Here is a 26,170-nt window from a genome sequence, read left to right as displayed (position 1 = left end):
TGGTTGACTGTTCCATGTGCTCAGATCCACCATCCTGTTTACAAGCCTCTTTCTTTCTTTTTTTATCTTCCTGTTCCATACGCCTGAAGATTCTAAAAATACTCGTCCCCTGCGTGACGTACGTTCCCTGCCCTTAATTAGTAACCTTAAGCACATAAAAATTAGATTTAGCATCGCAGCTAAACAAACGAAGCCATCAGCGGGGGAAGGGGAGGGTGTCGGGCTCACAGTAGGGTTTTGGACCGGCGGGTGGGGGGGGGGGGGGGGGGGGTTTCACAGCATTTCACAAAGGTGGAAATGATGCTCGCTCTCCCTTGGGTATGTGGGGTGTCTCCCTGGCACCAGCCTGTTTTTGCTGGCAGCGGGTGGAAGCCGGTCTCAGCTGTACGGGCCATCTGGAGCCGGCCGCCACGGGTTCCTGTGAGCAAGCTACTACGCTGCTACCTCCTGCCACGCGTGTCTCCCACTGCTCCCACGTGAGGCTGGGCGCTCGGGGTGAGCGGGTGAGCCCGGAGCTGGCTTTCTTAGCATTCAGAGGGGTTTCTGCTTGAGGTAGGGTGGGGGCTGGAGGGGGGGGGGGGGGGGGGGGGGGGGGGTTTGTTCTGTCCGGATCTGGATCTGTGAGCTGAATCTGTGTTTTGCTGTGTCGGCTGCAGGCGTGAGGCGGTGGTGAGCGCGGTGATGTGCGCGGCTTCTGTCCGCTAAGTGATATCTGATCTCCCCCAGGCTGGAGAGTGCCACTCATCTGGGCAGTAATGTGCCACTCGTGGATCAGATTAGCTCCACCTGAATGTTTCCAGCTGTCTGCTAATGCCCGTGACCCACAACAAGATTAAAGAGATTAAGATATATTTCAGCTTGAATGAAGTGTTGAAGCCAAAGCACTCATCTGCAGAATGTAGCCAGTAATAAGCTGCCTAGGCAGTAAGACTCCAAACAGCTTTGTTCTTAGCGTTGTACCTTGAGGCACCTCTGTGTACTGTGTTCTTAATCTCATATTCTCTCTCCGCCCCACTAGCTGAGGCTGATGAGATGGATGGCATGGATGACGTTCGGTTCCTGTGTAGAGGCAGTCTGTCAGATCCTACCAAGCTGTTTAGGGGGAGATGGAAAAGATCTTTTCATGGAATGATTTTTGCATTTGCTAGTGGTTTCTGATATAGCAGGCAGACAAATCTGAAGCTATGGGTGTTTTATAGAGTGGGACAGATTCACTGAGGAAATTTCATTTTTCTTGTTTGAGGGTGTTGGGGGAAGGACGTTTTAGTGCATTCATAAGATATATTCTAACCAGCATAAAACGGGTGTGTGCGTGTGTTTGTGTGTGCGTGTGTTTGTGTGTGCGCAGTGTAGTCTGTGTGTAAATTTAATAGTAAACCAGTTTTTTGTTGTTTTAGTTTTGCATCCCAACACTGGGTTTAAAATGAACCAATGATTATGAGAAAAAGTCTGGGTTAACAGAGTAAATATGAAGTAAATGTTTAGTGATGGCAATAAATGTAAACATTTAAAAGCAAACAAACTAACAAACAACAATAATAAACAATATATAAATTCTAATTAAGGTTTTGACCTAATTTTTTCAAGGCTGTAATTACATACATGAGGATATGAGGACTTGTATTCCAGCACTAAGAACATACATGAGGATATGGTTGTCGCATAGTTTTCTCAAATATTTGGTTTTAGAGTAGACACGGCCAAAGAATGACAATTTGTATTCATTACCTGCAACTCTAAAACCATGCTTTTGACATAAACACTCTAAAACCATTAAATGACTCTGACTGCTAGAAAATAAACAAGTTTTTTTTGAGGTTTAGTGCTGGATTGCTCTTTTAGCCAAGCCATAGCAACATAAGGCACAGCAATGCTTGCAGGTCCCAGACATAAAACATTATTCCAGGTAGCCTGTGAAAAGTCACTTGTAATATACTACTCCTAATATTATTACTACTAATTAATAGTAATTACTACTATTACTACTACTACTAATCATATTAATAAGAATCAGCACCTTCATCTTTTGTTTCATTGTAATTCCAAAAACTAGTTAAAAATTTATTGGAAAATGGCTTAGTGGTAGTACTTGTATTATTTGTACTGTGTTAATAATATAGTGATTTTAATAGTAATGTAAGTATGTAATGTAAGTACCCCACCCTGGGGTAATGTAGGGGTGGGTGGGGCTGAGGGGCGAGGGTCGTCCCCACCCTGGGGTAACAGAATGTGGAACGTGGTGAGGACAAGCAGCTTCTCGGTCACTGAGACACTGGCAGGGCTGCCCGTGGTACGCTCTGTCTTGCTAATCCAGCAGGATGACTTTTTAGGTGCACAACTATTCTTATTTGCCCAATGGTCTGTGCTGTAGGGCAACCAGTCTAAGGGGACACCATTGTTGAAATAAGCAGGAACTGAAAGTGGCCAATAGTTTTTTTTTTTCCTTCTTCTGTTATTCAAATGCGCCATGCTGGTTGTGTCCAGACAGCAGTGAACATGTCTGCATGGCGGAGGAGGGGAGTGAAGCATGGCGGAGTCCTGAACTGTGGCTGCATTTGTTTATGATGGACTCTTTACAGCATGGTGCCTGTACAGACTGCTATTAACATCTGTCCCTCCTCCCTCCCCACACACTTCACACCCACACTGCATGTGCATAAACCAATGAATTCATTCTCTTAATGTATTCTGCAGAGACAACCCGTAATGCGCACACACACACACACACACAGATAAATGCAAATATACCCACATTCACATTATACACAGGCTACGTTAGCTCTCTCTACCTCTGTCTTACTCTCTTAGATACCGGTACACACACACACACACACACACACACACACACACACACACACACACACACACACATCTGTTTCATCTTGGCGCACAGTTGATCTCGCAGAAGTATTGCATTTTTTTCTGACATTTGTGGTACGATGACTTCAGATGTCACACAGACACTTACGCGCACACACACACACACACACACACACACACACACACACACACACACACACACACACACACACACACACACACACACACACACACACACATCATACCAGCTTCTTTATGTTATGGCAATATTTATTTATAATAAAAACGTCTTAACAGTACAGTTAGAGACTCCCGCTCAGCTGAAGCCACACACACTGTTTTTGTTAGCAGTCCACAGCCAGTCCTTCCAGACCGCAGAACCACTGTTGCCTGGATATTTTCGGGTAGCACTCTCAAATCATCTGTGACACTGACGCATGTAAAATCTCAGGCAGCACTGCGGAGTCTTGATGCCCCGTGCTACACCAACGCCGTCTCGTGTCACCATGCCGCTACGCCTGACGGGACACCCACAGAACGTGCGCTCCTCCGCGGTCCTGCGCTCCGAGACGGGCCCGCGTTGGACGGGACGGCTGATGAATTGCGCACAGTAACAGATGGGCTACATTCTGCATCTGTGCCCATAAAACGGACCTGTAATGTACGTGCGCCTAATAAATTAGCCGGCGAGTGTAGGTAAAAGGTTGGCGTTTCTAATAAAGTGGAGGATGAATGTATTTATGCATGCTGAATGTTAATCTTTTTATAAAGGTCCACCAACTGCGATGATTAACAGTTCATCACTTTTATAGTTATTAGGACAGTATACCATTTTAACAATCGAATAATTATGGTGTTTTAGATTATATGAGCAAATCCTATTGTCTGGTGATTTTCTTCTTTAGTTCACTGTCTGCTTTTGGTAGACAGCCCCCCCCTCCCCCTCCACAGGCCAGCAAGGAATGTCATTCACATGTAAATATGCCCCCCACTTGTAGGCTATATATAGGTGAAAACAGACTTCCGAGTCCGTGTTGGCGGAGGAGAAGCCCATTGAGTAGAATAGATAGACAGGACGCTAAACGAAGTGTTTGTATTCTCAAACAGGTCTGCAAGGCACATGTGTTTGAATAGCTCAGTGCCAGCTAGCGGCTTTTCTGTGGTGAGGCAGACTGGAGATGGAGGCGTGTAATGCAGGCGGTAACACGCCGTAACACAGTAACAGGCTCGGTTGTTGATTGGTTGCGTTTGCCCTCACGGTCTCGCATTCAGCGCAAAGGTTGATCAGCGAAGGCATTTTGTGTTACTTTGCATGTTACATTGTTGCGTTGTGTGTTGCATTGCGTGTTACTTTGTTACCTTGTTACATTGTGTTATTGTGTGTTACATTGCGTGTTAGTTTGTTACATTGTGTTGCATTGTGTGTTACATTGCAAGTTACATTATTTGTTAAATTGTGTTACATTGTGTTACTTCGTTACATTGAGTGTTGCATTGCGTGTAACTGTGTGTTACAACAGAAGTAAAGACTTTGATTGCTAATTGCTTGTTTTCACATCCGATATATGTATTTGTTAACAAGCCAGCCCTTAGCAACCCACGTGTGGTGGCAGGAAGTAGCTGAGCGGTGGCCAGCCAATCCTCACATGATCCACCATAGATCTGTTGTTATGGAAGTTGTTTATAATGAAGAAAAAAATCTGATTGGTGGGTTGGAAGCTGGGAGGAAGGGCAGATTCGGAAGGAAGACGAATGAGGGAACTGGAAGAGTGAGTGTGTGTGTGTGTGTGTGTGTGTGTGTTTGTGTGTGTGTGGTGGAAAGGATGTATTGAAATGAATAAAGGGTAGTTAGGAGCACATATGTAATTCTGAGTCATTCAGTAGGCCTGGAGCAGTGCTGCCAGCCACCTGCATGTACTTCTCCATCTCCTGCTACGCCTCTCGCTGCTCCTCGCTGCTCCTCCACTGACTGACAGGCTGGTCCATGTTCCCAGCAGGCCGGAGCACGGAGGTGCCGTAGTTGCTTCGGGGTTTCTTCAGACCTGCATTTGTTTGGGCTGCGATGGGACACAGCAGGACCATAGTACATCTCCTCCCCTCTCCTCCCCTCTCCCCCTCACCTCCTCTATTTACTCTCTTTCTCCTTCTCTCTCCTCTTCACCGGCCTTATAACCAAACCTGCCGTCCTTCCGTGACTTGTCTGGGTTTCAGCTGACTGTTGAAACAGCAGTGGCTCGGTGAGAATTAGAGGAGCTCTGTTGAACAGGATCCTGTTGACTCAAGGGCGAGCTCATCTGCACTGTTTTCTCGAGATGAGCCTATTATAGAGAGAGGCCCAGCTTCAGAGCGGGGGAGAAGAAAAGAAACCACAAAGCTCTTACCTGGAGTGGCTCTGCCTGATGCCTTCATAATTCATGCTTTTGTGATGGGACTAAGATTGCTTACTCATGCCTTTATAAAGACTGGCTGGTTTCACACCTAGATAGTATTTTTTTTTTCTTTTTTAAGCATACAGGTTCAAGCTCTGTTGGTGCGGTGAGTAATGTTTTTAAGTTTGAGATCACCAATTAGTCCTCGAGGACTGCAGTCTGTTAGTAAAGAAGAGCGCTCGGTGTTTCAAATCAGGGAAAAACACCTAAAATCATGCTTTCAGATGCGAGAGTGATGATACGTGTAAAGGCCTCCGCGCCTTTCCTCTCTCTTATTCAGCCGCAACTCTGAGAAACGAGGAGCACTGGGAGCTCTTAAGGGTTTCTGTCTCGATCTTTTCTCTCTGAATTATTTTTGTTGCCGTTGTGTCAGGTCAAGTTAACTAGCGCCGTAGTCGCGCTGAAGTTTCCCCCTGCAGAGTTTTCACTGTGAATGACTGTCACCGTGTTTGTGCGAAGAGACAGATACTCTCAGACTGCTCATGGACAAACCGATCGCTGACATATATAGAACAGATTAATATTTAGGGGGAATCCAATGTGCCATTTGGTAACGTGCTTTCCAGGGAGGTGATTGGTCTGTCGTTGCCGAGCTGTCGTCGAGGCTGAAGTGATCCGGAGCAGAAAGCATCTTGGTTTGGCATAAGTCCCACTCAGCGTGGCCCTTTATCTTTGCACTGGAAAAAAAAAAACAGAACAGAAATGTCCCTTTAGAACTGGGCTAGCACATATCTGTTGACAGTAATGTCAGTGTTTAGCATGTGTGTGTGTGTGTGTGTGTATGTGTGTGTGTGTGTGTGTGTGTGTGTGTGTGTGTGTGTGTGTGTGTGTGTGTGTGTGTGTGTGTGTGTGTGTGTGTGTGTGTGTGTGTACTTCAGCACTTTGCATGTACACAGGAAGGACCTGAGGGGACTTGTATCCATGGTGACAGCTGGCCACATGCACTGTTGCTTGGCTGCATCGGAGAAAGAAAAGGTGGCTCTATGACAGACTGTGACTCTGTAAGACCCTTAACAAGCTGTCATGTTTCTCTTTGTAATGCTTTATGAGAAAAGAAAAGGGCTTTTAGTGCCATTAAGTCCTACTGCATTACCCTGCTCTCCGCTTGGCCCTGTGAATGTGAGCAGGGCTTTAGAAGTGAGGTGGAGGATTAGCGCTTTTACATTGACCGTGTGCCGTGGCCATCATCTGGGCCAAATGATATACCACAAATGAGTCTATCATGCAGGAAAAGCAGTCAGAGAGAGAGAGAGAGAGAGAGAGGGAGAGATGGGGAGAGAGAGAGAGAGAGAGTGGATATATTGACTGTGAGCATCTGTGTGTGTGCGTGCGTCAGACTGTGTGTGCGCAGACGGAATTTAGCCGCGTTGCAGGACAGCAAGACGTGACAGAAGAGAGGTGCGGTGATGGAGGACACCGCTGGAGATTAACATGGCACAGCTGGGGCTGTATGGGAGTCTGTCCCTTTGTAAGCGGTCTAGACGACACAGAGACAGCCTCGGGATGTTGTCTTTGCGTTCTTCTGGAGCCTGCAGGCTTCTGGAGGTTGAAGGGTCATAAATTCGAACCTGCCTGTACTAGCCCAAAGACACGAGCCTGTCCTAAAGATAGAAACGACTCCAAAAACAGCATTTGTTTCTAAGCTGTCTGAGGACGTACACGGACAGTTTAGCTAATTTATGTAGCCTGTCTAAACAAAGCAGCCAGGAAGGGTGGTGTCTATTCTAGCAACCCAGGGGAGGTAAATCATAACTTTTTGGCTTTTGTTTATCCTGATAACACATGGCATCTTTGCCTTTCTTCCTCTCTCTTAGATATGACTTTCTCATTTCTATTTCAGCATGTCTTCTTCCTTCCAAACATATGTTGGCACAACTGAATACTCCGTCTATTTTTGTCATGCACAGTTATGCTGTGCATCTGTTTATGGGAGCCTGTGTTCAGAGAGACATATATCACACTTCCTCCAGGATGTCGGGGCATAAAAATGGCTCAGCGTACTGTACAATTAAATTATATTATGATGACTGCGGCTGAAGATGGAGGATGGCTTCCCTCGAGGTTTTAAAACCACAATCGCACGCAATGATCGTTCTGAGGAGAAAATGGCTCCTTGATTAACTCGGGCATGGTTATAAACACCCAACGGCCATTAGTAGCATGACTTTTATTCTGTATTTGTTTTAGTCGCATGCTTAAGAGAGTGGAAGCCATCTTCTGTCATACCCGTCCCTGTGTTAGGCAGTAGCCATTAGTTGGCGGTGAGTTCCTGACCGCTGGATAACTGCCGGATGCAAATGTTTGGATGCGTTAATCTCAACCCCAGCACTGACCCTGACGCATGCAAAGCAGTAGCTAAACCTCCACAATGACTCCATTAGCCTGGCAGTGTTAATGCCATGGCGAAACATAATAATATCTAGTTATAAGCTGAATAGCACTGAATGGCCTAGAGGAAGGGGAGGAGCCCTGACAGGCTGTCAGGGGAAGGTCTGCAGTTTGTACCTGTACACTTATTAAATGCGTCCGATTAAGATATATGCCTCACAAATTGGCATATTATTCATAGAGGGTTAGAGATTCTAACATGATAGCTGGTAGTTGTGTATGTTGTATAGAAATATGTTTTCATGGTTACATGGTTCCTCCCACTTAGGCATGCCGTGCACTTAGTTGTGTGAGATGCTGGCATATGCTTCCATATTAAGGCTGAGTGGATTAGATAAAGATTGGGTTGCTGCTGGTGTTTCTATTTGACTGATTTGTATTTGTTGTATAGATTTGTCTCTACATGGCTTCTACAAGGTTGATTCATGTGCAAGCTTAATTTATGATGTTAAAAGAGACCTCTTTGCACAATCATTGGCCTAATTTGGTTTGCATCTCAAGGACGATCAATAAGGAAAGGCAGCTGATAAGCGCGGTTAACGTTCCCTCTGTCACTGGAGCCCCGCGCGCCACAACGAGAATTTCCTGAATACACTTGGAGATCGATTGAAAACCGAGTATTAAGCATGACCGTGCTTGCATTACGCAGTCATTTGATGCATTCAATTAGTTTGCTTTGAATGAAATGGTGCGCCGAGAGCGGATGCTTTGCGTTGACGTAACAAAATGGAATCCACAGCTGACGGGGAGGAGCCTTGTCTGGGGGGTGTGGCCACGCGGCCGAGGCGTCTGTGGATGAGCGCGAGCGGCACGGTGAGCGTCTCGGGGCTCTGCGGGGGTGGGGGGACGTGGACAGGGGCATCGTGGCACTGTTGGTTTAGTGTTACTCCCACACAATGCGGGCACCAGCCTGGCTCAGCAGGGTGGCATCCGTCTCCCACAGCACAGCTGATTACTGCTCTCCCCCTCGCCCACCAAGCTTGGCGCCATCAAACAGCAGTGGGCATTTTTAGCTCAAGGATGGGCTAAAATGAATCTTAATCGTGTTTGGAGCAACAGGGCCGCACGCTTCTCCCCGTCCTCCTCTGTCGTGGTCTAAAGGCATTAGCGCGCTCGGGGAGGCAGGTCGACGCTCCTGCTACTGCCTCCTTCCCCTTCGCTTCTATTATTTGACTCTTGGCGTTGGGTTTTTTTTTCCCCCTGTTGTTTTGTGTTTCTCCTCTCTTTCCCCTCAAAGCTCTGAGAGGCCCCCCGAGCTCAAGCTCGGTGAGAAGATGCGGATTTGCGAGCAGCCTCCAGAGATTTCTGCGGCCCGTGATGTCACGGCCTGAGAGAGTGCGAGTGGGGTGAGAGAGGTGAGCGTCTGTGTGAGACACGGGGCGAGAGAGAGAGGGAGGAGGAGTCGGATTAACCGCCTGACAGAAGGATCTCGGTCTCAAACTCAGTGGGGAGTTCATGACCCCTGTGAGGGTGCACCAGCTAACTAAGATATCAGCGCCTGTGAATTCCTGACTGCCTTTGATCTGGAGGATGTCTGAGTGTAAGCGCGGGACTCCGTGTGGTGGGGGGGGTAAAGTAGCCTCGTCTGCGGGAAGGCTTCGTAAATAAGCACTTCCTGCGCGGCCGTGATGGACCGTTCACTTTCAGATGCAATTCACACTGGTTAATGCAAACTCACTCATGCATAGTAAAGTGACTGACAACAATACCCACAGTAGGTGGTGATTCATCAATATGAAAATTCTGGGTTAATGCCAGAATAGATATTTCTGAGTCTGCGTCTGACAAAGATGATGAAAATAAGGATCTTTTGGAGTGGTTATGTAAATCTCACCCCAGATAATGGTGGAAGAAATGGCATTCTGCACAGAGGCTCAGACGCGCGTGCTCATCTGGAGAACAAGCTAATTAATGCTTAATCACAGTGGCGCTGATTATTGACAAATCTCATTCTAAACTGATAATGCACTATGTGTAATCAGGAATCTCTAACTGTAATCAGGGGCTGAGGAGAAAGCTGATGGCTATGTTTTTGCGCCATCAAATGTGTCTTTCGATTGAATTTGCCCATATGTGCGCCTGCCCTAAGGTGATTCATGTCGACTCGTGTGAAGCTGTTGCATCTCTCCTGTGTTGATGATCTTTACGTGTTGATGATCTTTACGTTCAGTGAATGTGGTCCATTGTTATGTATCACCCAGTAGATGTGTGTCAGTCGTGTCTCCCGAACCCTACCGTGAAAGCTCAGTTGAGCTCTCTTTAGCCCTGGCTCAATGAACCAGGCCGTGCTTATGGCCTTGCTACTCAAATTACGCAGTAATTGTTTGCCATCACACTTTCTTGACTTATTCACCTCAGGTACGCCACTTCAGCTGCCCGCTATTCCATGTCAAATCTCAAATACTTCACAAGCGTTTAACGGCTGAATTGCCCAACCATTAATCACAATCTTCGTAACAGGAAGCTGGTGTAGACCTTCTTGACTGTTAACTGAAATTCTAATTTTCTGTTTCATTTGCCGTACATGGGTAGACTGCCTTGTTTCGGGTGGAAAACGTGGGTCTTGGGTAGTGATATAGATGGTGCAGGTCTCTGAAACGCGTATATCAATGGGATTAGAGGGTCATACACCTTCATAAGACTGTGTGTAATTTGCCATCATAATGAGGAGCCCTTCCCCTAGGAGCCTGGCTTAGACGGGTCAGTTATATTCCCAGTGTGTCCAGCATGACCGTTGAAGCGGTTAAACGACAGGAAATACCATCTCTTATCTTCCTTTCATCACAGAAGGCCTCCGTTCAGCGTTAATTCAGCACAGCTTTAAGGAGTTCCCATGAAGCATTCTGTATTATTTCAGCCATCACTCACAGTCCTTGGAGAGTAAAAGATTTGAGCATGTGCATATGTTTGACTGGAGTCTAAAGGCCTGGCTGTTTTGGTACCAGAGACAAGGTTTTAACTCTGATCCAAGCCACGTTGAATTGGACGGGTGGATCGGAGCTGAAATAAGTAATTAAATAAATAAGCCTTTTTGATGAACAGTGTTTCTCACCCACACAGGTAAACAGACCTAAGAACTGTAGAGTTAATTTTCCCATTTAGTATAAAAGACGAATGCACCACACAGACTGAAATCATGAAAGTGAGTCTGTAGATTTGAAGTTTGAAAATGATCTTTTTATGGTAATAAGGTTTTCATTTTTCTTGTAATTCTCTCTGGTGAAATTTATAGGAGAATGATGACTAAATCTCATGCTAGAAGCTGATATCTGCATATTTTTCTCACAGTATGTTGGCTGACTGCAGTGAGGATTTGAAATTGATAGTGATCGAGATCTACAAAAACACATCTGCTATATTGCTAAAGAATGCACCACTTTTTTAAAAACAAAAAAAAAAACACAATACTAGTGCTATACAGATCTTATATGGCTCTGTGGTGGGTCTCACCACTGGGGCTTTGGAAGAATGTGTGTGTGGTTGGAGATCCCTGTTTTAGCTCCCTCAATATGTAAATGATGTTTTGGATTATTAGTGCTCCTCCAATAGACTCGGTGACACACAGATCCTGACACACACACACACACACACACACACACACACACACACACACACACACACACACACACACACACACACACACACACACACACAATGCCTGTGGTGAGAATCACAGCAGGGGTGTGATCCCTGCTGCTTTGGTACAGTCTCACAGATGAGGATCGGGAGACTGAATCATTTAATCTTTGAACTCAGTTTTTAAGACTAGATAAAACATTTTGATGCGATATGAACTATTTACGGCTTTTATTCATTTACTCATGTTAAAATTTTGTGCAAATATACAAAGGTAATCAGACAGGACAAAGCTTGGTCAGGGGTCATGTCACTGGACAGTCTCTCTCATGGCCCACATGGTAATGTGTCTAACATTATACACCTCCCAGTGCACCTGTTGTCTCGTACCACGCTCCACTGTGGCCTAATCTTCATGTGAATGCAGTGGTCACTGGCATCCATGTCAGAAAATGACTTCAAGTGCTAACAAAAAGCCTGTTATTGATTTTGCTGCTCTATTAATAAGAACAATATCAATGAGGTATTTTTCTGTTATACTACAGTTTGTGGATAGCACAGTTGTAAAAGGCTGTGCACCTGTATTTATATATATATATATATATATATATATATATATATATATATATATATATATATATATATATATATATATATATATATATATATATATATACACACACACACACACAATTTCTATCTATATCTGCAATAATCTATATCCATATATAATACCTTGGGGTTTATTTTGTGCTTTATAGATGAACTACTACTGATTATGATTCACCATTAGCGTCGGACTTCATAATCTCGCTTCCTAGTTTGAGAAGGCCCGGTGCAGGTGTGAAGCCCTCACCGTGTCTTCATCTCTGAGTAATTAAGAGCAGTAATAAGGAGGAGGGCCCTGACGAGGCCCAGGAGTAGGATCCAGTTAACACTCCCCAAGGACCTTCGCACACACCTCCGTCTAACGTGATTAGGCTGTAAGAGTGTTGCACTTCTCCGCGCGGCCCACTCCTGCTTTATCTGAAGGGCTGGCACTCCTCGCCAGACACCCTCACGGCTGCTTGAACTCACACCCTCATCTGCAGGGGAGCCCGCCCTCAGAGTCATGAATATTGCATGCTCTGTTCTACGTTACCGGTGCTTGTGTTCTCGCACTTTCCCCCGTCCTCCGCGTCCTGAAACTGAGCTCCCGGCTAATTAAAGCCCCGGCTGTGGTCGATGTTTGGTTGACCGATCTCTCCTGGACGGCCGAACGCATTGACGGAAGGATCGATTTCAGTGGAGGCGGAGTCTCTGTTCGATGATTCCATGCTATTGGACGCCGGTGGAACTTTGCCTAAGTTCATTCTTCCTCCCGAGTCTCTGCCCCGCCCCTCTCCCCGCCTTCCTCTTATTGTAAGGAGTGCCGCGAGGTCCCGGCGGCGGAGTGATCTAGCCTGGCGGAGGTTCGGTATAGGCTGCGTTCCAATCTACATCAGGTTCCTGCAGAGGAGCAGCAGGAGACGAAGTGCTCCGCGTGCCGCTTGGTCGCAGCCGAACGGAAACGGCACTCGCTGCAGGGCACGTGCGAGGGGGGAAAAAACAAAAAAACAAAACACGATAGCTGCAAAACTAGCACGCGCCGCGTCCGCTTCACCGGCTCTTTTCCAGAGTAAATATGTAGTCAGCTGGGGTCGGGTTTAAACCCTGGGAGCAGTGGATTTGTGTCTTTGGTCCAAAGGAGGCGAAATTCATTACTGGTTTCTGAGTTAATGATTCAGGACTCATGACTTGTTGATTCTCCAGTAGAACTTGTTTTCACATGTGGGCTGAGAAGGATACAGTAGGATTTGACGGGCTCGTCTCTCGCTCCGTGTGGAGTGTTAATGGAGGCGGCAGTGACGCAGTCTTTGAAATGCTAAGAAATTGCACCAGCGCTGTTCCTTCTGCATTCCCGAGAAATGAAATGTGCCGTCACTGGTGTTTGGTGGAGAGGCTTGCTGTTATTCTTTCATTTTGAGGGGGGGAAACATTCTCATAAATTTAAATGGAAGGCACAGCTCGTAGAATATTCTAGCAACCTTACGTATTACAGGGAATGCCTCGTGCACCCTTGAGGTAATAGAGTAATGTAGTATTGATTGATGAATAATAAAAAAATGACGTTAGTCAGCATTATTTTTAAAGTATTAGCACTGAAGGGGCTTGTCGGTAATTAGCGTTCAGATCTGTGTCTGTTAATCCTGGGTAGCAGTAATGGAATCCAGGCCTGTTTGGTGCTCTGGCTGCCTGCTGTCAGACAGCCAACCCAGCCATATGACACCAGGCGTGGGGGGCAGGGGGCCTTTGTGCCTGTTTCATCTGGGAAGAGGAGACTCGTGTTCTGTTCCCCCTCCACCCACCTTCCCCAAGGTCGTTTGGTGCAGGTGTGTGGGGAATGGGTGCAGACTGAATCCAGCAGCTCTGTGTGTGTGTGTGTGTGTGTGTGTGTGTGTGTGTGTGCACCACATCATAAGGTTGTAGTGGAGGGCACCTCAGTGTCCTCGCTGTGCCCCTGCACAGGTGGTCGGGGCCAAGAGTGGAATAATTTATGAGTGTTGGGTCACTCTTTCTCCACAGCCAGGCGTGGCGTGCTGGCTCTCAGCCACGCACAAATCTTTTTCCTGCCGGCGCAGAAGGGAGAAGAGTGTTGGGTCGTTTCGCTGGTGTGCACCGTTTTCCTCGTGGCTGGGTCGACGGAGGGTGTGTGCACGCGCTGATTAATGTCCCAGCCGTGCAGCCGAAGTGACCCCGAACGATGCTTCGCCGTTGTTGTGGCGTGAAGCGTGCGGACATTTTGTCGCATCAGTTCCTCCAGGTTTACCCAAACAAAGCCACACCCGCAGCAGAGTTCACACGCCAGCACAGCCTCCGTGACCGGGCCGACCCGCGAGAGACGTTCATGCAGCGTGACTGGCAGTCGTATCTGAAGACATCTTGTACGTCAATTAGAGCAACATCACCAAGCGCGACGTGCCTTCTCCAGCAGTTTACGCATACGCGGCTGACTGCCTAAACCACTTTGTCGAGCGCGTCGGAAGAGATATTAAGCAGAAAGTCGTGCCCTCTGAATCATTCCGAGATAAACACAACGTAGAAAGCTGGGGATGAGAGAATAACACGAAACCACAGACGCTGCGTCCGCGTTTCGCTCCCCGATCTGCGCCACACCGTGTTGTTTTTGGCACGTGCGTTCTGTGCACCTGCAGTTCAACAGCGACGATAACGAAGCGCCGAGAGACACAGCCGGAGAGGCACGGACCGGGTCACCGTAAGCAGCTCCGAGATTCGGGCTGACTTTGATAAACCGAATGAGCTGTAGATTGTCTGCCCCTTTCACACAAGGTGGCTGCGAGGTGCTGTATTGTTTGGCGGACTAAATTAAAGCCGTGACTGATGCCCCCCCCCCCCCCCCCCCCCCTCCCCAACCCTCTGTGTCAGCCCGGGCCTTCTGTTTGCTGGTGCAGCTCCAACGTCCATTTGAAAGTTCGCCTTTATTCCGGCTAATGTCCTATTAATTTCATGCTCCTGCACCCTCTGAAAAGACCACCTTCCGCCGCCTTTTACCTCCTTCTCCTTCCCTCCGTTCGCCGAGGTGCTTCCGACGTCGACTCGCTTATTAACGAGATTAGGTTTCCGTTCATGCAGACTCCTGGACTCTTCTCTTTTCTATTAGTGGAACAATTGGATACCTAATAATGCCTTAGCCTTTAATTATTTATTTTTGTTGGTTTGTGTAATCCGTTTGGAGTCATACTTTTAATCTCCAGTTGGTGCGAAGCGTGCTGGCTTGTATTTTTTCCCATTCCGACCGACGCGGCACGCCTCTGACAGGAAGGCTGCATGAAGTCACTCTCTCCCACATCTTCCACGGGGTCGAGAGCGTTCTCCAACGACTCCTCACTGACTCATCGGATGTTTTTGTTTGCGTGATGGAGCGGGTTTTTTTTCCCTCCTTTCGCCACAGAATGCTAGCTGCTGTCGGCGGCATTAACCCACAGTCTCTGAGATAATGGAGCCGGGCGTGAGGCCGTGTGGAGCGTCACGAGCACAGACTGAGCGTTTCCTTACATATGCAGCGTTTTGATTAATCGCGTATGGCATTGCTCCCGAGAGCTCCGGCTTGTCACCGTGCGAGGCCATTAGTCACTGTCGCCGGCTATGACCTTATGTGCTATCTGTGCATGCTGCTGAATGTGTGTGTGTGTGTGTGTGTGTGTGTGTGTGTGTTAACACAGAACATCCCTGCTTCTGCATACAGCACCTCTGCTACTATTTTCTCCTTTTAAAGCACAAGCCATTTTGACACTTCGGACATATTTCGTCCTGGTTTACTCAGATCTGCCACTTGGTGCCTGGTTCTTGCTTTCGTAGCACTTTTCCTAATTTTGGGTGTGTGTGTGTGTGTGTGTGTGTGTGTGTGTGTGTTGTGTGTTGGTTTCCTTGTTTTCATTGTGTGTGCGTGTTTGCGCACTTCTGTGTGTGTGTGTGTGTGTGTGTGTGTGTGTGTGTGTGTGTGTGTGTTGGTTTCCTTGTTTTCATTGTGTGTGCGTGTTTGCGCACTTCTGTGTGTGTGTGTGTGTGTGTGTGTGTGTGCGTGTGTGTGTGCTATTCCCCTGGCCTTTCTTCTGCGTTCTGTATTTGTGTCAGCTGTGTCCAGCTTGCTGTATGGCCTGCGTCAGCACGTCTGGCGAGCCCGCCGTGATTGCTCTCCACGGCCCAGCCCTGCTCTGCTCGGTCATCCGCGAGGCTGGCTCCACCTCCTCTCGTCCCGCGGGGGGAGGGAGTTGGGTGCGGTCCCCATCGAGCCGGGCTGGCCTGGGGGAGAGCTGCTCCAGAGGCCACTAGGTCGAGGAGAAGAGAGTAGAGAGTATTTTCAGTGATTTTCATTACTGGTGTGATTGATCAGTTGAAATGCTCTAACAGGGAAAGGCGGAGGCCTGTCTCCACTGCTGGATCAGATTGCTTGGGAGGACCTCAGCAGTTCTGAGGCCTGTTATTATTGTTATTATCGCCCCGACGAGCTCAAGAATCGAGCAGATGTGCTGTTGTCATAATTTGGAGAATCCTACACTTACACACACAGCTATAGCAGCAGCGGCAGACACTGGAACAGTCCTCCTTTGATTCCTGTTGGCACTATAGTTGCTTGAGTGCCGTGTAGCTGGGGAGATCTCTGGATGGGGAGATCTCTGGATGGGGAGATCTCTGGATGAGGAGATCTCTGTTGTGTCACCCTGCCTCACCACCAAATGGAACTAATTTACAGGGCACAAAGTGAAGAGGCGTGTTAATGTGATTGCCAATGTCATATACGTCACATAGGGAAGAGGTGTGTTAATGTGATTGCCAATGTCATATACGTCACATAGGGAAGAGGTGTGTTAATGTGATCGCCAATGTCATATACGTCACATACGGAAGAGGTGTGTTAATGTGACCGCCATTGTCATATACGTCACATAGGGAAGAGGTGTGTTAATGTGATCGCCAATGTCATATACGTCACATAGGGAAGAGGTGTGTTAATGTGACTACCAATGTCATATATATGTTTAAGTGAAGAGGTGTGTTAACATGACCACTCATGTCATATACAAGTCACAAAGGGTGTGTTAATTTGACCATGTCATATATGTCACAAAGGGAAGAGGTGTGTTTATGTGACCACCAATGTCATACATCACAACTCTTGAGTAGGGAAGTTGTTGTGCAATTTTGGTGTTCCAGAAAGACTCTGAGGGCCCAGCTGGGGGTAATATGCCTGTTGGAGGGGTGTGGGGGGGTGTGGGGGGGGTGGGGGAGGGTTCTTATTTAAAGACCCTCGCTCACTCTTCAGAGCTGTTGATCTTTCCTGGATTGATTTCCTTTGCGTTCAATTTGCTCAAGGCCTGATGCTTTCACGTCTGCCATCCATTGTGAGGCGTTGAGAACACATATTGATCTGATTACAGCGCACTGGCTTGTTCTCGCGCGTTTGAGGAAGTGCTGGTTTTGCTGAAGCGGTGTGTGAGGGAATTGTTGAAGCGAACCACATAGCACTGTACTGCTTGGGACACGACTGGAGATGTTTTCCTGTTTCTTAACACAGCAGATCCTTCCGTTACTGTTACTGTTGTATGAAAAAGCAGCATTGCAATCCACAGCTCATTCATATTATTCTGCAAGCCGGAAGCTATTTGGGGGGGGGGGGGGGGGGCTGTTTGCTGAGCCACTGCTTTATACTGACTTCCCCCTGCAAGTGACAGGAGACGAATGAGAAAGTCCACCAGGGTTTGAAGGAGGTATGCAGAGTGAATCTGCTTTGCCTTGACCCTCCTGCCCCCTCCACACTTGCACTACATCAGGCCCGGGTCTCTGGAGGCTCCGCCTACGGACGCTGCGCTCCCCTCCGTTGGCCAGCCCTCACCCTGACTCTCCCGCTCCACTTCCTGCACCGGGCTGCCATGTTGGTGACTGAGCTTCCCTGTCAAGGGAGACTACAGGGAAAGAGGCGCGATGAAGATTAAAACCGTCCCCTCCTCTCTGCAAAATGACAAATAACAGAATACACAGCGCTTTTTTTTTGTGTTTACTTTTTGCTAACTCTGAAGAACTCAACACACACACACACACACACACACACACACACACACACACACACACACACACACACACACACACACACACACACAGCTTGATGACTTTCTATCACATTTTAAACAGCAGTATGTTAAATGTGCTGTGCTTCTTTGGGCCATAACTGCAGTTTCAGCCCTCCACCTGCAGGGGGAGTGTGGAGCATCAGGGCAGTGCTGGCATTGCTGCTTGTTATGCTCCTGAGTCTTCTTCAGTGTGGAGACTGTATCAGTACCGGTGACTTGGAGAAACATGTCCGTCAATACAAGGTCCCCACGTCAGTCTCGGCAACTCCACCGTGTTCTCGGAGATCATCGTTTATGAGAAACTTCTTCTCATTTGCTGCTCAGACTAGGTGCACATTCTGGTGTTCAAGTTTTCTTCACTGGGTGCGTTTTTGACAATAGCTCTCATTTGGAACACACCTGTCCTAATATCATTTCAACATCAGGATGCGACAAGCCGCGCATTTCTAATAAGATTTGTGTTTTATGTACTTTATCAATAATTTTATTGCTGCCCCCTGTGGGTTGAATTAAAGACCCATTTTCTGTTTTTCTCTCACATTGGGTCTCTCTCCATCTCTCTCTCTCTCTCTCTCTCTCTCTCACACACACACACACACACACACACACACTCCCCCCCCCCTCCCTCTCCCTCTCGAACACGTCCTCTCATATAATTCCTGCTTCATTCCAGCACACATTAAAAGCCTCCTTCATTTCAGGCCATCTCTCGGGGGGAAATGGATTTACCAGCTTTCTTTCTGTATTCACGGAGAGGCTCTTTCATGCAGCCACTTTTGGATGAGCTTATTTATGAATGCTTGTGCAGCTCCTATTCTTCGGGAGCAGCGCCCCTACGGTGATCCTCCCTCTCCCTGGGCACCCATACCATTTAGCTCAGTATAGTGATTATGTGATGACAAGAGGAGAATGGCATCTTGTATTGTGCTTCTAAAAACAATGTTTATTCTTGAAGTACTTTCCACTAGGCAAGAGTCCACTGCTCGAGTTGGGCTCGTTTGTTCGGTATTATTTGGGCCTGCAGTGAACCGAGTTATCGGTTTCATCTTTAATTCCACAGCAATGGTTGCACTATAATTAGTGTAGGGATTAATGAGATTAGAATTCACGGCACATTCGGAATCAACAAGGAAGACCCGGATGATGTCGGACGAAAGCGGATCGGCGTGAAAACGCTGCGCTTAAACGTCGTGGTTATGTTACTCGGTTATGCTCACAGTCAATAGTTCGTCTCCAGCGAGAGCTCCCAGTGAAAGGAGGCAGGTGTTCTATAGAGAGTGCAGCAGAAAGGTCCGATCACAGTCAGACTGTCGACACCAAGTCAAAAGCGTTTGCATCCCACTGTGTGCACTCATTTTTTTGAACTCGTCCACCATCGCACAGAGGTGGAGTTAGCCGAGTCATTTGGCAGCCTCAGCTCACTCTCGCTGAGCTCCTGCCGCTAAAACTGCATTTCAGCAGCGTACCATGCCGCCCCACTCGTCTCCCCTCCAAAGCTGGGAGGCTGGGAGCTGTCGCCGCTGTCCATGGTGCTGTTGTCTGCTGTTGTCGCAGTGGTGGTGCTGAATGGACAGCAGCCGTCACTGCCAGCCTCAAACGCAGCCATTCACATGCACGCCCTCATTTCAATTATCACTTATTATATGGTCTGTGAGATTTTAATATGAAGAATACGCAATGCCACTAAAACAAACCCTCTGCTATTCACACATCGAAGCTGTTCTGGCTTCCATTTATGAGGACAGATTTCTCTGAAACAGTCATTTCTAGTGAGTGGGTGATTGAGAAAGCCTCTGTTTTTTAATCATGTGGATTTGATCCGGGTAATTAAAAGGAACGGGGGAGAAGATAGAATGTCGGGCAGAACCACAATTGTTAATTATAAGTATACACGCTAATTAAATCAGGAAATAAACAAATGCAATTCCTGAATGTGATCTTTAAACACCAGTATGACAAAAGGTGCTACTGCAATTTAGAAGGTATTGGTTTGCACGTGGAGCCCTGCTTAGCACCAACATCTGTGCGGCACTGACCAATATTCTATTTAAGCACAGAGTCCATTATTATTGCTATTTTGACATCCTCACTATGCAGTAATATTCACTTGGGTACGGTCAAATGAAAGCATGGTCAGAGGCTGATAATAGTGCGGAGAGGAATCATCCACCACCACGACTACATGGAGACACGCAGAGGGGTTTGTAGGGACTGGCTAATCATTATGCTCTATGGTGAAGTGATGCATTATGCTCAAGGGCAGATAATGACATTAATGACAAAGTCTACATGGAGGGAGAGAGAGGGGGAAAGAGAGAGGGAGAGAGAGGGGGGAGAGAGAGAACGCACGGGTAAGAGAGGGACACGGCATGGACAAGAGACACGGAGAAAGAGAAGGAGTATAAAAACGGAATTTGTCCTTTTTAAAATCCTGGATATTAACAGATCTGTAATTACGATAAGATCATATCTCCTGAGTTTAAAACAGGAAAAGCAGCCGGTGTGAGCAGTGGTGACTGTGGCTGGGATTCTACAGTATAAGCTACTGGGGAAATGCTGAGTGTAATACATATTTCCCTCATTTTTTGTGAGCTCATAGATGTTGCCTTCCTGTGACTTGTACGGCAGGGCTGCAGACTGTCTCGGAACTGAGTGCCCGCTTCCTGTGTGAGAAGAGAAATTGCACTGACGATATTTGAATTGCTAAAGATCTGACTGTCACAGGAGGCAATTTGATACAAATTGAACTACTTTTCATTCCAGGTATTCCAGAAATGTCTTTTCTTTACCCCCAACCCCCATCCCCCCCACCACCCCCACCTCCCCCCCCCCCCACTTTGTGCACAGAGGTTATGATGAACCTGCCATGCTGCTGTGGCAGCCCACATAGAGCTCACTGGGAGGACATTTAGTCACTAATCTTGTGACAGTCAGGAGCAAAAAAAATAGCCAAGCACAAAAGCCTTTGATTTGACCACTGTTCTGGATGCAGTGCCTCTGCTAGTCTTCTGGTTTATGTCTGCTAGTTTTTGTCTTTGTCGCTGCTTGTGACAGCAGCAGACGCCTTCTTTTTTAATGCAAGGAATTCTCTTTTTCCCCCACCATTTAGAGGAAACGTCTCCTTCGTGGAGAAAGAGCCCCCGCTCGCCAGACAGAGAAGTGCCGATATCACTTTCAAGGTCTTTTGCGAAGTCCTCTTGTGCGTGATCACAGTAATTAATTAGAAGCAAATGAGAAATTAAGCCTGCGTTTTGTGTGATCAAATTAATTTTTGTCTGCTTGTGGAGTGCATATCGCTCCGGCGTCGCCGCCTTTATTGTACAGGCACCTCCATTTGGTGTGGCCGATTAAAGCAGAGGCGGTTGCATAGGCCTGTCTGTCTGTGTGATGGTGGCCCTGGTCCTCTGCCAGGGAGCCCTGCTCCTTCCTTCCAGGATGCTGCAGTCTGTCCCTACAAGGGAGGCTTCCTCATTAGCAAATATCCATCTTGCAGGTCTGATTCACCCATTGTTGTTTGGAGCTCATAACATCTGTGTCACCCACCTCCTTCTTCACGCACTGTTTAGAGAAAATGTCAAAGAGCGTTCTGAGTGCAAGGTATGGCTTTGAGGAGAGGTGTTGATTAAATGAAACAACTTGTAGAGCACAGAGCACCTCACCCCCCACCCCCCCCTCAGCCAGCCACCCACACCCTCCTCGAAAAACCCATGCCATGCCGTGAATGTTCATCTGTGATTTGATGGATTTGCAAATCAAATGAGGGAACCTGTCAGCTGTTGCAATGCTAGGTGGTTCTGGGCTTTCCAATTGTGTGGATATTTCACTGTTTCTGTCTGTGTGATTAAACGGATACCATAATAAATACTACCTTGATGAACTACAAATAATAATGCTTTGATCATACATGTTTACAATAGTAATTTTACTATGACTTCAAAGAGGTGTTTTGGTGCTGTCTGTATGTGGTTCCTAATGAGGATTTTCCATACTTGTGTCTTTCAGAGTCCTGAGGAAAAGATCATTTGGGAATGGCGACTGTCCCTATTTGACCGGCTCTGTGATCGGTGGAACGCTGCACATCTCTTGAAGGAACTGTAGAACACTGACTGGCAATCATGCATTTGACCCATTACCAATTCCACACAAACCAGAACAGAATAAAAAGCTAACCAGTCGGTGATCCTTTAACATGTGGAATCCAGCAGGTTATTAAATCAGTCTTGGATTTTGAATGACTTGTGGTGTGTGTGAGCTTTTTGGAGCCAGCACTCCCATGTATACCTTCACAGGGATACTCTGAGGTGAATTGGTATGGAGAATCAAGTCAAAAGAAAATGTTAAATACTAGGGGGTTTTAGCATCGGGGCCCTTCCTATTTCTGCAGCACTATTTTTGAAAAGGCCAGATACATTAAGACGCTCCATTGGGAATAAATCTCTCCGCTGCAGTGGATTAAGAGGTACGGAACATAAGAAAAGCGGGATTAGGAGCACGCGAGGAAGATGATGACGAGGGCGTGGAGGTGTAGCGGGAGACGCCTGTGGGCGCTGGCGACGCTGTTGCTGGGGCTGCTGGCCGCGTCTCCGTGGGCGTCGGCGCTGGAGTTCGACGGGCTTCCGGGCCAGTGGGCTCGCTACGGCCGCTGGGAGGGAGGGGCCACGGGAGAGCTGAGCTTCACCATGAAGACCAACGTCAGCAAGGCGGTGGTGCTGTACCTGGACGACGGCGGCAACTGCGACTTCCTGGAGCTGCTGATCAGCGACGGCCGGCTGCTGCTGCGATTCGCCATCCACTGCGGCGAGCCAGCCTCCCTGCACCTGGAGACTCGCGTCGGCGACGAGCGCTGGCATCGCGTCCTGCTGACGCGCAACTACCGCCACACCGCCCTGGCCATGGACGGAGAGTCTAAGGCGGCCGAGGTCAAGTCCAAGCGCAGGGAGATGGTGGTGGCCAGCGACCTGTTCGTGGGCGGGATCCCGCCCGACGTCCGCCTGTCCGCCCTGACCTCCAGCACCGTGAAATACGAGCCGCCATTCCGAGGCCTGATCGCCAACCTGAAGTTGGGCGAGGTTCCTCCTGTCCTCCTGGATGCCCAGGGGGTGAAGAATGACCTGGAGTATCTGTGCACCAAGCAGAACCCCTGCAGCAATGGAGGACATTGCTCCATCCATCAGGACGAGGTCCTGTGCGACTGCACCAACACTGGCTTCAAGGGAAAGTACTGCACAGAAGGTAAGCCGGGCTGCGCGGACTCCTGGCCTTAAAATCGAGTGGAGACGCACTCCAATTGACGAGCCTGAGGCGGTAGTGCACGGGGCAGAGAAGGTTAAACATTTGCTTTTGATGGAACCCATCAGCATTGGGAGTTTGAAATTTTGTGCCATTATCTGATGGGGCTTGCATGCTTTTTAATGATTTGGTTGAGTGTTTTCCTTATCTTTCTCCTCAGCACAGCTGTAGCCTCAGTTAGACTGCTGAGCAGGGCTTGTGTGGGAGTCCAGGATGTAGCTGGAATGATGAAACCATCGAACAGAGCAGAGCTGCCTGCTGCCCACGGCCAGGTTAATGCTAGACCCTTTAGGAACTTTTCAATGCATCCTTACAGTATATTTGGGTCTTGGATGAATGTGTGTTTGATGGATGATTGCTCATGCCTTTCAAAGTCCTTTTGTGAGTTTTGGTGAAATGTTTCGGTATCAGTAGAAATTCCCAAGGGGTTCCGTGTTTACATACTACAGTGGAACAACACATTAATTTAAAGAAACAGTTTAGTGAAAAATCACAATTACTCAATTTTCCCCCAAATGCAGTGAATCAGCAAAGACAAGTTTGGCTTTTTGGTTTTGCTCCTTCTATAAGGCTAACATATAATATATACATACACACACACACACAAAATATTTTTGGTATACATCTTTCTTTCATATAGATTACGATAAATACACGATAAATATACATACATACATACACGCGCACACACACCATTTTTAGTTTGTTCATAACAGTGTCATATAGTGTCCACAATAGTAACTTCTTACAGTAACTGCAGCAATTAACAGCTCCACATGGTTCAAAGGCAAGTGAGCGATCATGTCCAAGTTTACAAGACACTAAATAATGGACTCGGGCTTCTGGTCCTTTCTGAGATAGCATCATAGCTCCAGACCAAATGAAAGAAGTGACATTTAGACACTAAACACTACTTGGCTGTTTGCCTCTCCTTGAAGTAAAGGGAAAATATCGTCCATTTAATTTGTCAAAAAGCTGTTGTTTAATGATTAAACTTATTCACTGGCAGAGTCTGTTTTAACCATTCAAAATGTATTCATGGTTCAACAGATGCCAACCTGTAGTTGTAGTTGAGTGTTGTGTTTCAAGTGTCGTAGGCTTTAGAGAAAGCTTACGTGTGAATGAACAGCATGCATTTTGTACAACACGAGCATTATATAACAGAGCTCCTCATGTGGCAACCCGGTGTGGTCATTCCAGAATGCTCTAGAGAGCATTCTGGGTAGCTTAGTCCAGTAGGTGCAGTCTAATTAGGGTCGTTCCGAGACTCCGATCATGGGAGATGTCACAATGCAGCGTTGTTATGGTAGTCCAATGTGAAAGCTCGTTCCAAATCTCCATGGTTCTGAACAGAAAAGCCTGCCTCTCGCTCTCTAATTGACGAATCAGTATGTATGGTGGAAGTGACTCATGCTTGCCTTTTTTACTCTGTTCACTCTCAGAATACCAATATGGAGACTCTCTGTCTCTGTGTGTTTGTTTTTGTGTGTTTATGTGTGCGCGTGTGTGCATACATGTGCCTGTTTGTGTGTGTCTGTGTAGGGGGGATGTTTGTATGTTTGTGTCTTCTTCAGTGAGATGATACTAGTGGATCAGAGAGCAGAAATTCTACACACAAATCATTTTTTGTGGGTTCAAAGAAGAGATATACAGGGTCCAAGATTCAGAGTCCATGGAAATAAATTATTCTTTACATTTCAACATTTTTACTGTTAAAGAACAGTGTTGAGAGGAAACAACCAATTCTCACTTGCTTGAAGTCCTCCCTCCCTTTTACATGAAGGGCTGTACAGTCATAAAAGTTATGCACATACCAAACCGAGGATATTATTCTTTTAAGTTGCTTTTCGAATCGCCAATTGGAGTGGAGTCCTCCTCCCCCTTCTTATTGATTCAACAAATCCTTGCTGGAATTCTTTGAGCTCATCAAACACTGGCGGTTAATTACATGGATGACCGTTGCAATTCAGCGTTTTTGAGAGCGGGCCAGATAGGAACCCCTCATCTCCCACCCCTCATCGCAACATGGCTGAAGTTTTTCTGCCTTTTACCCTCGGTGCGACAAGACCTGTCAATCAATTAAGGTGGCCCTCACCAGTAGGCGTAAAAGGGCCGAAGGAGTAAATCAGCACCACGTCCCCGTGGACAGCGTCCCCGTGAACATCGCTCCCATGTACCTCGTCCCTACGTGTCCGCCCGCCCATGCTAATGAAGCCTGCGGCCTGCGTATGAAAAGTGCAGTGCTGGTCAGATGCAGCACATGCTCTGGCATCCTGTATAGTGTACACACAGCAGAACACTGCTCTGCTGGGACCCTTTAAATCAATGAGGTAACTTTTTAAAAGCCACATAAGCATAAACACCTGCACCTTCACTCACACACACTTACACACAGAGTGAATGTGTGTGTGTCAATACACACACATATATTGTTATATTGTATATTATTGTATATATATTCATTATTATACACACACACACACTCACTCGCATCACATTTTGCCATTCCCCCGGTTAACACTAAGGCATCGATAGTCCCTGCTGTTATAACGCTTCCTGGTCAGTGCTTTGAAAGCGCCTGTATCTGGGGGAAAGGGTGAGATGAAATATTTATCCATCTGTGTTGAGCCGATGCAGTGCGAGTGGCAGGAGCGCTTTTCATGTAGCGCGGGGCTGTGGTGCAGCAGAGCTGCTGTGTCTCCGCTCGGGCGGAGAGGTGCCATTCACCCGGGCCTCCTCCACCAGCAGGACGGGGAAGAGAAGGAGGCGAGAGGAGGAGCTGGGAGCGAGGCCATCCGTTGCTGAGGAGTAAATAATGCAGGCTGGAAGTCTGTCTCTTTTATCAACACAAATTAGTCTGGGTTTGCCCTCCACATGGAGGAGCCTGCCAAGGACGTGTGTGTGTGTGTGTGTGTGTGTGTGTGTGTGTGTGTGTGTGTGTGTGTGTGTGTGTGTGTGTGCGCGTGTGCGTGTGTGTGCACATGAGGGAGTGCTTTGCTC

The 26,170-nt window shown here is 47.3% G+C and overlaps 1 protein-coding gene across 1 annotated transcript in view; it reads left to right on the top strand.

The window, feature by feature from the left end:
• nrxn2a (neurexin 2a) overlaps nucleotides 1-26,170 on the top strand; it is a 203,426-nt gene that overhangs the window by 7,750 nt on the left and 169,506 nt on the right. The window contains 1 exon segment of the mRNA XM_076979715.1: nucleotides 21,884-23,113. Within this exon segment, the coding sequence (XP_076835830.1) occupies nucleotides 22,384-23,113 (730 nt within the window). The 5' untranslated portion in view covers nucleotides 21,884-22,383.

The sequence above is a fragment of the Brachyhypopomus gauderio genome, chromosome 18, assembly GCF_052324685.1.
Source record: "Brachyhypopomus gauderio isolate BG-103 chromosome 18, BGAUD_0.2, whole genome shotgun sequence".
NCBI lineage: Eukaryota > Metazoa > Chordata > Actinopteri > Gymnotiformes > Hypopomidae > Brachyhypopomus > Brachyhypopomus gauderio.
The sequence above is the reverse complement of the archived record's forward strand: the minus strand, read 5'-3'. Positions and strand labels throughout refer to the sequence as shown.